The sequence below is a fragment of the Solanum stenotomum genome, chromosome 12 (assembly GCF_019186545.1).
Source record: "Solanum stenotomum isolate F172 chromosome 12, ASM1918654v1, whole genome shotgun sequence".
Lineage (NCBI taxonomy): Eukaryota > Viridiplantae > Streptophyta > Magnoliopsida > Solanales > Solanaceae > Solanum > Solanum stenotomum.
This window is the reverse complement of record NC_064293.1, coordinates 28508974-28523392: the sequence shown is the minus strand read 5'-3', so window position 1 is coordinate 28523392 and position 14419 is coordinate 28508974. Positions and strand designations below refer to the sequence as shown.

Here is a 14419-nt window from a genome sequence, read left to right as displayed (position 1 = left end):
CAACACAAGCTCGAATGCATAGCTCACCCTTAAACCTGATATGTTGAGACTGGCTAAAGCTGAGGCCTAGTCAAATTTGCTGGTACACTCATTGCACTCCATAAAAGGAAAACAAAGAAAAATACAAGTAGGGATCAGTACGGAGCAACATGTACTGAGTAGGTATCATCGGCCAACCCAAAATAGAAACTAATATACAATGAATAATAGTATAAAGTCAACTATAGCACTTAGCAGGTGATAAGAAACAACAACATGAACAAGTGACAGTTACAACAAGTACGTAGTCAATCACAATATCAAGCACACACACGAGGACTCATGCCTCCACATCACACTCGTTTGGGAAATGCGTTCATTGAGATTGAGTACATTAAGTTAATTTAATATCTTTTTCCTTTAATGTTACCGTGTCGAAACGTGACACTCCGATCCAATTATACCGTGTCGGAACGTGACACTCCGATCCAAAAATACCGTGTCGAAACGTGACACTCTGATCCAATAATATTATTAATTTATTATTTATTATCACCACTTTTCAATTCATTAATAATATTACACCATGCCTTCTTTATTTAAGGCATCACTTCAATAGAGAAGTTTTCAGATTATAAATCTCACGGTCTCAGGATTTTAGACCAATCACAAACCACACAACCAAGCTACACAATCACACAATCAAGTACATAGAGAACTTCACAGTATCATTCAATGCATATCAATCGCTATTAAAAGTTTATCTATCAAATAGAATAAATCATAACCTACCTCCACCGAAGAACTGACGTCAAGCAAGCTACTTTCCCAATACTTTACCATTCCTCGATGCCTCCAAACCTTTTTAATCTATCAAGTATACATAATTTGTAAGTTAACGAGTCTATAGACACTCATATATGTCTATCCTTGACCCCAAATACTCACCCAACTCTATAATTAATTTCCTAAAGTTCAATCTTGAGGTTAAGTCTTAATTTCTCCAATTATCATAACTTTAATGGAATTTAAATAATTCGATACACCTAATACTTAACTACCTATCTCAATATATCAAAATATAATTTATAATGTCAGAATAAAATATTACTCCCTCCATCCCATTTTATGTGGCAACATTTGACCGGACACGGAGTTTAAGAAATAAATGAAGACTTTGAAATGTTTACCAAATTGCCCTTTAAAAAGTAGATTCACTTTTCTCTCTCCTCATAAATGTATTGGAGTATTATTTTAAGATTAAGTGGGACCAACAAGGGTAAAAGAGGAATTGTACCTTTAAATACTTACCATATAAGGAAATGTGACATTCTTTTTGGGACTGACCAAAAAGGAAATGGTGCCACATAAAATGGGACGGAGGGAGTAATATATAAAGATGGAAGCCACTGGTCAGGAAACCAGTGGCATACGAACTAACAACGACCCAAGCTACACGTGAACCATAACACCTGCATACATGGAATATGCATAAACTTACCACCTTATTGTATCCTAATTTTCCACTAACATTAACACACGAGATTTCTATAGCAATCTTTAGGCAATCATTAGGTAGTTATTAATTTCAGAATTTATCCCCATATTTAATTCTTTATTAGGTATATAAGTATATATGATATGTCCCTCCTATTCTCTTATAACGACCAAATATACAATTCATCCATTCCATTTATTCGATGTAATAGCAGTACAATATTCGTTCCAAATCAGATTGTAATTTACAAAGAAACGTACCAGCAGAAAGACCCACGACTGATTTTGATGTAGCCGCTTTCTCTTCTCAAACCCTTATTCTTTCTACATAATATTTACTCCTTAATTGTTATATAAGACAAACTATAAAAGTGTGAAAGTGACCCACTATTAAGTTTAATGTTATTTTCCTTAACCACCAACTAAATAAATTATAAAAACTACCCCATTAAATTTATAAATGTAGTTACGAATAGTCCAAAATACCCATTTAGAGTCCATCGGAAAGTATTTTATGAAATAAAAAGCTCTAGTACTCAAAACGACCAAATGGGTCGTTACAATGAGGATTGAATCTTATAACTGATTAGTATGAAAGTTGTATGTTGTTTGCCTATTGTTTGTTGGATATGACAACTTGTTTTCTCCATTTGCAAATCTCATGATTGTACTATTGTTTAGCATGTCTTGTTTGAGTCAAGTTTATGCCTCCATTCTGTCTAATTTTTTGCTTGTGGTTATGAGATTAGTTAATTTTCGAGTAGCGAAAAATGATAAACTGATTCTTTCTTTCTAGTTGTTTTGCTCCTTGCTATGAGTAATTGCGACACGAATAATGTTAGCTATGTGTAGTTGGTTTATTTACTGTGATTTAAGTAGGAAATAGTGAGGTGAAATGTGAGGTTTGATTTTTATTTCCTTGAGGCAGTAACTTTTTTTGTCAAAGTTAAATCATTTTTTTTCCACTAGTTTCTTGTGTAGTGTCTAAGGTTAAGTCCTTGGTTAATCACCAAGCAAGTTGTGTGTGCTCTTATCCTTGAGATTGTATAATTTAGATTTTTTAAATGAATTAAATTTGATGTTATTCATGATTTGCATACAATACGTGACTAAGTGTCCATTTGAGAATTCTCCGGTTGAACTTAGATTAAGTCTAGCAAATTGTCAAATCACTTTCTTTTGTTCGTGTATAATTAATTAGCTTTTTCTTATATTTTTTTTAATTCTTATTTTTATTTTTTATTTTTTTCTTTCTTCTTTATTTCCCTTTAATGATGCATGCACCAGTTAGAACATATCTTGCTTGCATTCTTTTTTAGAAGATATATACAATTGATGTCCATCTCATGATCACATCTAATGGGTAGTATTTTATTGCATAAAAATGGAAATAGATTCGTCTTGGTAGTGGGTAGATTAATTGATATCTTCTTTGCATATGTTGCTATCCTATTTTAAGAGTAAGTTAAGTTTCTATTTGCGTCTTCCCCTACTTACTGGTAGTACTAAATTGCTTGTTGATACCCTTGAATGTTATATTCCTTTTACCCTATTAATTAATTTTTATTTTCTTTTTTCTCTCTTTACTTTGTTTACATGTGATATTGGCTGAGTTCACTTGGGACTCCCCTCTCGCATATCCCCGAATTGTTTCGATTCATCCTCATATTCGGTGAAAAAGAAGCCGAAACAGGCCCCGAAAAAGTCCCAAAAATGGGTTGTATACAATACATCGATATACACTGATATACAGGTTAAAACGCAGCAGCCATAGGTCAAAAAATAAAGGATGGGTCGGAAGCTGAAATACAGGTCCTAAAATCACAGAAAAATGGGCTGTATACATCCGATATACACGGATATACAATGGATATATACAAAAACGGGTTTAGGATTAAACCCCCAAATTTCAGCGAATTTGGCCCAAAAGGAGGCCCAAATTCAATTTCTCCCTACTCTTTAATTATTTAATTATGATTATTTATTGTTTATTGCGTGTTGACTCTAACTTTTAAATTGTTAACTAACCTAATTAAATTCCCCAAACGATAAGTTAATTTCTTTACATTGGCTTACCTTTAATACATTCTTATATTTGTTTTTGTATTCATTTTATCTTACTAATCAAATATATTGGCCATATTTTATTTTAATTAAATCTTTTGTTTTTAAAAGGATATGTTTTGAATGCCTCTTCCTTTAATCATTTTGCTTATTTAAATGGTTTTAAGTTAACACTTTTCTCAAATGAACTAAAATAATAAAAAATAAAATAAAATAAAATTGTGTGTGTTCTCTTTTTATCAATTGATTTAAAATGGTCTCATGCTTTAATTGGTTCAAATTATTATTTTAAAAAATGAATTAAATAAATTTTAATTAATCTAGTTTTATTGAAATTCTAATTACTTGTATCACAAGCCAAATGTGTCATTTTGAATTCTTTTCTCTAAAAAAAAAAAGAAAATGTGTCGTTTATTTAAATATTTTCTCAAAATTAATTAAATATTGTAACTTATTTAAATATTCTTATGTTAAATTTCTCAAAATTAGTCAAAAGTCATTTTAGTCAAATCACCGGTCAACCGCAAGTTAGCGGGCATTCCGAGGGCCTAACACCTTCTCAAAATGTATATTGAACTTCGAACCCTTTTATTTTCAATTGATTTTATCTGTTTAAATCTTTTGAAAACCTTATATTTTTCTTGATTTTTTACTAAAGAATTAAGTGGCGACTCTGTCCTTTTGGACACCCGATTTCTCTTAAATCATAAGTTTAATCGGTTTTTCGAAAACTAAGTCATTTTTTCTCTTATCTATAGTTTTTTAATAAAACAGTCAAATATGAAAGAAACACATGAGAGGCCAGTGAGAGAGGGCAGAGAGTGGAGAGAGATGAATTGTATATGTATATCTGTCGAATAATTGTATATATTTAACTGATATACATATGTATTTGTCTACCGAGGGAGATTGGGAGATGGAGGAGAGCGGTGAGCAAGAGAGGGCAGAGAGTGGAGATAGACGAACTGTATATGTATATCTGTCAGATAATTGTATATATTTAACATATATATATATGTATTTGTATATCTCGTGAGCGAGATTGGAAGAGGGAGGAGAGAGGCGAGCGAGAGAAGTGAGCTAGCGAGGGCATAAATGGAGAGAGGCTAATTGTATTTGCATATCTGTCATATATATGTATAATTTGTATTTGTATGTGTTTAAGCGACGTAATTACAACTAAAATTAAGCTGCGAGCCGTAATTAATTCAAGAGCAACTTTCACATATAGCAAATATAAAAATCGTATTTGTATGTTATAGCTATAGTTTGCATAATTGCGCTCTATATCAAATTTTATGTTTGTTATGAATCTTTTGATTTGTATAATTCGCTAGATACATCCAATTTTACACAAATTGTTCAGTTTGGTATAAATTCATGTATACATTAATTTATATAATAAGATTTGTATTTATATAATTATAAGTGTATAGGACGAAAATATACGTATTTGTATTTGTATATACGTACACTTTTCTCTCGCTTTATACAAACACAAACGCATTTTATACATTTATACATTTGTATACCGAATGGGTAATTGTACAACGAAAATGACTAATTATATATCGAACCAAATGGCAAAAAAATGGGATATTTACTGCGAATTACAAATAAAATAAACTATGGCTATAACATTTAATTTGAATTAATAGTTTGTTATTTCATACAATTTTTCTTTAATTGAAACTATAGCTATGTTAGTTAATTAACTAGTATATGTTTGCTTATCTGCGTAATTTTCCCTTTAAAAAATATATGCAGAAAATGTTTAGGTTTACGAAGAGATCATGATTCACGTGTTTTAATTTTGCTTATAAGTTCGCCCTGACCCATTTTCATGTAGTGTTAATGCTATGAGATTTTTGCCACGTCTCCGATAAATTGGTAAATGGCAATAAGTAAACTATGCTTTTAAATTTTTTCAATACGATTGTATTTTAAAAATCTTAAAATATTTTAGTCATTTTAAAAAAAAAAAAAATTGTCGACAATTTTTTTCACTGCACACATTATCAATTTATTTTTAATTTCAGCGTAGTTTTATTCAAACACAAAATTACCTAATTATATAATCAATTTCAACCCTTACCAAAATTGAGTGAGTATTAAGTTAAAAATCAAAACTTTTAGTACCTCTCAAATAATTCTTTTCTGTCAACGGATTAGATATAGCCTATAAAATTCCTCCCAAATCATCTCCTTTCTTCCCTATCTAAGATCACTCCCAAATCATCTCCTTTCTCCCCTAGCTAAGATAATGGGAAAGACAGGAAAACGAACAAACTCGTGTCCATTTTCTACTTGCCCACATTGTGGCAGAGTATACTCTGACATGTCATTGTGGTTTGAACATGTAGGTTTGCAGGGCTGCTGTAGCTACTGCCGCTGCCTCCACCACTGCTGCTGCCGTTGCAACAGCCGCTGCGAGGAGGGAAAAGAGAAAAGGTAAGAGCCGCAATTTTTTTACCGTTGTCAATGAATTTCTTTGCATAGATACCAAAGACACTTTTTGTTCGACAGGATGTAACATCCCTATTTTCAATACCAGCAAAAACTAGATAAAATTAAAAGATACTTTTGATATTTAGAGGAGTATTGGGGATTAGAAATGTCAAATTGCAAAATGAGAACTAGTTATGGCTATGGTGATATATAAAAGAGGAAAAAACTTGTTATGGAGAGTGGTAATTGTGACAAAGTTTGGTGAACTTACGGGGTGTTTGAATCTAATTTAATACACATACGGTTAGAAAATTAATAATTTCTTTTTTGTTGTTTGATCACATCATAAAATAAAGTAGATCAAATGAACAACACTCTTAAATTTGAAGTAATTTTGTGAGGCTTGAAGATATCAATTGATACATTATCTAAAAGGTTTAATTATTATCGATATATTAGATTATCATAGTTAATATAGAATGTTACATAAATAAAATTAAATCTAGATAAAAAGAATGAGTATTAAATCTTAATTAGTTACATTCATCTTGGTTTCATAGAAGTTATGCCCCAATTAATTATAACCCTTACCATAACATCAATCCCTATACATTGCTTTCGTGTTGCCCTTATCCCACTCTCAACCTCGACCACTTTGACCTTCCTCTCCCAAACTGCATCCATAATATTTGTCCAAAGTATATATATAAATTAAGAAGATTTTTTATGTTTTGCACGATTATAAAGCAATAAAACTAAATGTACAATAGTATTCAAAATTATCTAATTCGTAGCCCATTTCAAACATGTTGTAGCCTAACAAAAAATGGCCTAGCTATAACAATGTTTGAATAGTTGTGATGTAGAAGAATGAAAATCAAGTTATTTCTCCTTCAATCTGTGCGATGGAGATTAAATTTTTAAATTTTGTGCAATTTTTTCAAACTCATATACAATATATAATCGTATAGCAACTACAAAAAATGAAAAATGAGGGTCAATGCAATCCTAAATGGTTCTTTCTGAACTATAAAATAGTTGAAATTAAATTCAAAATTGAAGATTCTCAAAAATCAGAAGCAAAATCTGCTCCATTAAGGGTGTGTTTGGGACGGAGGTGTTCCAAAATCTTCATGTTTGGTTGGCTTAAAATGTTTGAAAAATGTTTTTCAAATCAACTCATTTTCCTCAAATTTAAGAAAAATGACTCTGCTTCCAAAATTAAGAAAAACATTTTTCAAAACTCTACTTCACCCTTTAATTTTTTTCTTACCCTACCCATACCCGTGCATCCTTCCCATTCACAAAATAAAATTAAAAGTTTTACATTTTCTTATTTTTTAAATTTCAAATATATTTTTATCCCTACCCCAAACCACCTCCCCAATCAAACAATAAAAAAAATTAAAAATTATTTTTGAAAATATTTCAAATTTTAAGATTTTTTTTTTACCTTACCCAACCCCCCCTACCTCCCCCCACCACCCCTATCAATTTTTTTTTATCAAAATATTTTTGAGAAGTATTTCAAATTTTTTTAAAAAATATTTTTTACGCCAACCCTTATCCCTCCCTCCCAGGCCATCCCCATCAAAAAATTTTTTAAAAAATTGCTTTTGAAAAATATTTTAATTTTTTTTAAAATTTCAGTTTTTATGCCATCCCAGCAACCCCCCCCCTCCCCCCCCTTGACCCTATAAAAAAATTCTTATAAAAATTGTTTTTGAAAAAAAAAAATTTGGCCAGGTCTTGGGTCATATCTCAGGATCGGATTTTGGAACGGTCATCAGGATCTTGTCCTAGTTTAGCGTCGGGGCCGGGTCTTAGATCAATTATCGGGGTTGATTTTCAGATCATAGAGTATTGTTTTAGTTTCAAGCCAAAAATAAAAGATATTTTCTGAAAAATATTTTTCATTCACCAACCAAAAATTAAAAAAATGTTTTCTACTCATCAACCAAACATGAGAAATTAAGTTAGAAATTCATTTGATTTCCAAAAAACATTTTCTAGAAAAACATTTTTTCTTCGTACCAAACACACCTAAGTGATTTTAGTTAAAGCATCAACAAGTATATATATACATAATCTTCCGGTAAAAAGAAGAATAAACACAAATTTCAATTTATATTTTTTTTAATACAATTTTTGTCCATATACATATTACATTCAGCACAAGGAATTGTGTCGGCTAGACATATAATATTCTTTAATAAAAATATTTTATTACTTTTTATTGAAAACTTAATATTTTTATATTTCTATAATCTCTCATATTTCAAAAATTCATAAATTACTGTATATCCTGCAAAAATATACTCAAAATTTATCGTCAATCAATCAATTTTTCAAAAAGTTCAAGATCGTTTTCTTTGTCATGGATAAACAATCTAGAAAGTTATTATACCTATTAATTTACTATTTACAATTCGATCGTAATGTTAACCGCCAATAAATATTATATAGACGAGCATTATAAGGATGTAAAATTATGTTTATAATTCCATTCAATTCATTCTCAAGTTGACCTACCAGGAAAGCTATCGGTAATGTAATTATTAATTTTACAATTACTTTTGAGCTCCTAATTAAATAATGTATACATATGTTAGTTCTTTTTAAAAATAAAAAACAAAAGACTTTGAGTTATATATAATAATATAATTAATTAATTATAAGACAAATGAAAATAGGAGAACCCACTCCCCGTCTTCCACTTAAGCATGGGATTTTCTTTTCCATTTTATAGATTTTGTTCAGATCCACAACCCCACCCCAAAGAAATGATATGTAGATATGTTTTTTGAAAAACAAGATGTGTCAAATAACTATACAAATAAATACGACAGATTCTTAGAATATTATTCTTTGCTTGGTTACTAAAAAATATAAGTTGATTTTTTTAGGATAATATTTTCTTGTCGAAATTATTTTCCTTTCGTACTAAAGTATATAGTGTAGTAAAGTACATACTAAAATGAACTTATATTTGTTTGTAAGAACACTGACAGTCATTTGGTGCGATATCACTCGCCATTGAATGTATTATTTCAAGTGGCGACTTCATTTGAAAACTTTCTTAGGAAATTAAGAACTCGCTTTGCACCTGTTATAGTTAGTATATTTTATGTTTCCCGTTCAAGTTTGTACTAGTCTGATAACCGACGTTCTTAGGCTCACAGGTCTGATGTCACTACAAAAAACCTTTGTAATGGGCTTAATTCCAACAACCGTTATGTCGCCACAAGAAATCTTTTGTGGGCAACTTTTGCCAATTTTTGTTGCAAAATAGCCATTTTTCTTGAAGTGAATCAAGAAAGAAGGGAAAGTTACTTTAGTATTTATTTTTAGTTATTTTTCCTTAATAATAAAGTATTAAGTGAGACCCTAATGATAAAATGAGAATAGTGCAATTTAGTAATTGTCAAATATGAAAGAAACACATTTTTAGAATATGTTTAACTTAAAGGGGCAAATAATCATTTTGAAAGAACTTATTATCAATCTATTCTTATTATCTGACTCAGAAGGGAAGAACTTGCATAGACCCCCTTCCCCTCTTCCATTCCGCCTCAAAGAGTGAGTAGAACCAATTTAATCACATTTTCATGTTCCAATTGTTCTTTATAAAATGGACTAAAAAGTTGTCAAGTAAATTGGGACAATATATACATAATTTCGTTCATTAAATTCTCCAAATTGAATTTGCACTGGCCTTTAAATTCTGGTAGAATTATGACAGATTGCCTGCCATTTTTATCACCTTATTGTTAATGTCTACCACTTGTGATTTAATTGTATAAATATTTTTTATATGATGCATAAAAGTGAAAGACAAAAGAAAAAATTGGTAAATATATACTCCAGCTATACATACAGAATATAACAAAAAGAAAGAAGAATATTAAAAAGGTACTACAAAAACATTGAAAATGAACCACTTATCATCCTTTGATAAATGAACCACTGTAGTTTTTTTTTTTACTCTTGCTTTCATGCATCTTTTTGCTCACTTGGATTCATAACGATTATAGGTGAAAATGTTTAGCATCCGAGCAATTTCCCTTTTGTCGAAGCACTGTAGTTACGTTCCTTTCTGGGCGAGAACAACGTTATCTACTGGCGTAGCCAACGACGTCGTTTCTTTTCCATTTTCCACTGATTTTTCCTTTCTGAACCTCAAAACGACGCAAACAAACACTGAAACGGCAAGCAAAACGACGCCGGTAGCTCCACAAACCAAACTGGAAATCAACAACACATCTCTCACATGATCTCTGCTGTTGTGGTGAACTGCCATTCCTCCTCTCTCTCCACCGATCCACGTCACGTTCTCCGCAATCGGCTTTGCTACCGGCGGCTGAGTATTCCGCCGGCCGTCATTACCGCCGAAGAACGACATCATCTCCGGAACTTCATCGTTTGTAGTCGTGGTAGTGGAATCTGAGTTTTGATTCTCCGTCGTCGTTAACCCGTGCTCCGCCGGACGAAGCTCTCTGCAATTGGATTGAAACGACGATAATACTATGACGATAAATGTGAGAACAACAATCTGGAGATTTTGCCTCATTGTAAAAATTATTGAAGAGTAGTTGAGTGAAAAAAAAAAGAAAAAGTGGGAGTAGTAGATGAGATATACTGTTGTTGTATGGTGGTGAATTGAGCTTGATATAAATGCAGTGTGGGAGGTAGCACATGTATTAGTTAGCCAGTTTGTCAAGTTTTATAACCCATAAAGAATGCGCGTGATTTCTTGTCGGGTGAGACGCATATTAAACACTCAAGAAAGGTATATTTCTGTTGGTATTAAAAGATTTTTTTTTACGCTATCAGCAACCGTAACTACTTGTCTACAACTATGAGTTAATGACAAGGTCGGAACAAGGCAGGGCAGAGGGGTTTATTGGAATTTTTGAACTACATGTTGTTCATCTTGTATTCCTAAGATACTTGGAACAAAAACTTTTGAAGATCTTAATAAGAAACAACAAAGTTTAAAGAGTATTTTCAAAACTAGAAAATTAAACTAGTAGAGAAAATAGAACCAGAAATAGATTAGAAACAATATACAAAATATTTTTCTTTAAGAAGAAAATCGAGCCTACTGAATGCACAGTGTCCTCTTAAGGAAATTATTCCCCTCAAGTACCCGAGGTTAATGGAATATATCCTCCCAGGATAGAACGATCTTATTCATCGGTGTATCGGTACCTAAAATCACGGTGTCATCGAACCACTCAACGACAGTAAAATACACTTAGAATACTAGATTTAGTAGAAAATAAAGGATAGTGTGAAAAGGTTCTTATTGTGCCTTACCGGAAATGTCACAAAGCTTTGGAAAAGTCACAACCTTTCAGAAAAGTCACAACTTTTCATAAAAGTCATAATTTTTCATAAAAGTCACAACTTTTCATAAAAGTCGCAACTCTTTATAAAAGTCGCAACTCTTCATTTTCCATTCACACCTTTTAAAACTCAACACTACGTACATTAGAGGCGTATTCAGGAGGAGGTCATCGGATTCACGTGAACTCATGTTCCCCTCCTAAAATCATATATTTAAATATAGATATGTGAACTCATAGTTGAAGTATCATACCATGTGATTGGTATATGGTTGGGTGCACCTCTCTAAGTGAAGTTAGAAATTTGAATTTTTTATTCTCTCATTTTATTTTCCTTTCTAAAATTGGATAACGTCTCTCTAAGTGGTTTGGATCGGTAAAAATAATTTTGGATCTATAATTTTTAAATTTTAATTATTTTTAGTGATAAAAACCTAAATTTTAAACCGCGACCAACTTTATATCTTAGATCCACCTGTTCGTAATAGTGCACACATCATCTCAAAATTCTAGATACGGCTCTGAGTAGTACATTCAACTTCTTTATATGTTTTTTTCATATTTTAAACTCACTTCATAAATTTTTTGACTCTGTCATGAATTATAACGTTATCTAAGTTAGCTTTTTCATATTGTCCGTCTCAAGTTAGGATAAAAAAATAGAGCCACAGTAGATTAACAAGCAAAGTAAAACTTTGCTAGTCCATGGTAAATAGTCGCCTTAATTTCTACGTTAACAAATTACTTTAAATTGATTCGCATAAAAGCAAAATTCCCGTGAATTACTTTTATAGCAAGTTACAGTATAACTTTCGCAAGTTTTGAATCAGAATAAATTTTTAATTGTGATACTTAATATTTTATTATGGATCCTCACGATTTTAGTTTGTTTGTCTTATTTCTTTTAGTCTGTTTAAAAAATCATTTTTTACAACTTTTTAATTTTAACTTCTCACATGATATGTTTAAGATTACAAGTACAAATAATATTTTGATATTTATTATATATCTTTAATTTAAGATCATAAAATTCAAAAGTTTTTTTTTACTTACTTAAACTTTGTGTCTAGTCAAACCAAACAAACAAATTGAAACAAAGTGAGTAATATACACACCCAAATCGAACTATATAATTATGTAGGTGTTTGACTATAGATTCTAAATATTTTTCACTTTATTTAGAATTTATCGTGAAGTCAGAATTGAAGATGATGTTGTATTTAATTATATATTTTTATAAAAAATACTCGAGATAATGTTTATGCCTAAATATATCTCGATACAACTTTAAAGTGAAAAGTGAATTGAAGTGCGTTATAAATTATTTTCTAAATTAAAATACAATTTCAAGTTAGATTTGAAATATTCATAGTCCTAACACTCATTTTCAAATAATAATAATAAAGATAATTAAAAAAAGACACTGTATTTTTTACTGCCAAAAGGATCCAAAGTTTCATATATAAACAAGGGAAAAGGGTCTGATATACCCTTCAACTTTGTCATTTAGAGCTGATATACTCCTTGTTATGAAAGTGACTCATAAATACTCTTACTTATATACAAATGACTCATATATACCCTTTTCCTCTAACGGAAATGGAAAAAAATAATTTAGTTTAATTTTTTACTTTTTAAAAAAATATATATAATCCCATATGAGTATATTTAATCCTCCTCAAACATATTTTTGTTGACTTTTTTTTGTTTCAATGACTAATTTAGATTTTTTTTTTATGGTCAAATTTATTTATGTTTCACTAATATTCTTGTAAAACTTATTATAGATGACCAAATTTGTTTCTTCAAATACAAAAATTAAATTACGATATTGACAAAAAAAATAGTTTAAAATTATAATATTGCCACAAAAAATAGTTTTAAATCTTTTTCTTTTACACTAAGGAATGAAAGAAAAAAAATAAAATAAGAATAAGAAACTCAAATAATTATAATCAAAGAAGTCAAAAAATAATTTATGTATGAAAAAGATTAAAATATACCTTGAACTTTGCTAGAAGAATCATATATATCCCTAAATAATTTTAAAGAAAATTAAAAATCAAAAATATAAATTTAAAACTAATTTTGAAGGTATATCAGGTCTTTTCCCTATAAACAATGTCATACAACATCTTATATCACAAATTAATGTGCACTCGTGAAACAAAGAAAAAGAGAAAGAGACGGCTTATCTAACACAAAAGTCAAATGCCCTAAAAGCTAAAACCTATCATTAATGGGCCACGTTAATTTGGTATGCTTAATAATCCCTTTAATCATTAGTATGTTGCATTTTGTCAAATATCTTTTGGAAAAAGATGGCAACTTTTTGAAATTTATAGCTTCAATCATGCACACACATTTTTACAAATTATGTGTACTTGTTTTTAATGAAAAATTATCATAGTAAAGTTTAAAATTTAAATATCTGATCAATTGAGGTACAAAATGTCTACATGATCACGTAACTTGAATACATGTCACGTAATTATTAAGATTTTATTTCCGAAATTAAAATTTGAAACTTCTAATTAAAAGAAAAAAGTTCCAACATATAGTCGTATATCATGTGGATGGGTCCTTAACACCACATTAGAAAATCTAAAACAGTAAGAACGTAATTTCATGTTTCGAGTGGACATATGTTCTTGTCCTCTTATTAAAATTTGTGCCAACAGAACTGTTTTCTGTTTTAATAAATTTAAATAATTAAATTGTTGTTATTGTTTGTTATATGTACAGTACTGTTGAGAGTTGGCACATGGAAAAAGTTCTTTTAGTTCACGAGAAAGTATTCTCAGATATTTTAATTTGTTTTTTATTTTTGTATCTCAATGATCCAAATTGTACCAACAAGAAAATAATGTAAAGATTCAACCCTTTTATGCGTGCATGAACCTTTTAGTATTGATGTAATATAGGGAAAGTTTTGGGTCGTGGATCGCTCATGTAGATCGATCCAAAATCTGTTTTGTCCTATATATATAATTTAATTAATTAATTAGTTAAATTGGATAATTCTTTTAAAGGGATAGGGCAGTATTGTAACTGTTCAACCTCTCCTTAAAAGACTCATAGTG

General features: G+C 30.3%; 1 protein-coding gene across 1 annotated transcript; it reads right to left on the bottom strand.

The window, feature by feature from the left end:
• Positions 1-9871: 9871 nt before the first annotated feature.
• LOC125848410 (uncharacterized) lies at positions 9872-10715 on the bottom strand. Its single transcript, XM_049528264.1, has one exon. The coding sequence runs from the start codon at positions 10556-10558 to the stop codon at positions 10073-10075; it is 486 nt and encodes a 161-aa protein (XP_049384221.1). The 5' UTR covers positions 10559-10715; the 3' UTR covers positions 9872-10072.
• Between the last annotated feature and the right edge of the window lie 3704 nt (positions 10716-14419).

Coding starts and splice junctions, on each gene's coding strand:
- LOC125848410 (XM_049528264.1), bottom strand. CDS start 10,558: ATGAGGCAAAATCTCCAGATTGTTGTTCTCACATTTATCGTCATAGTA.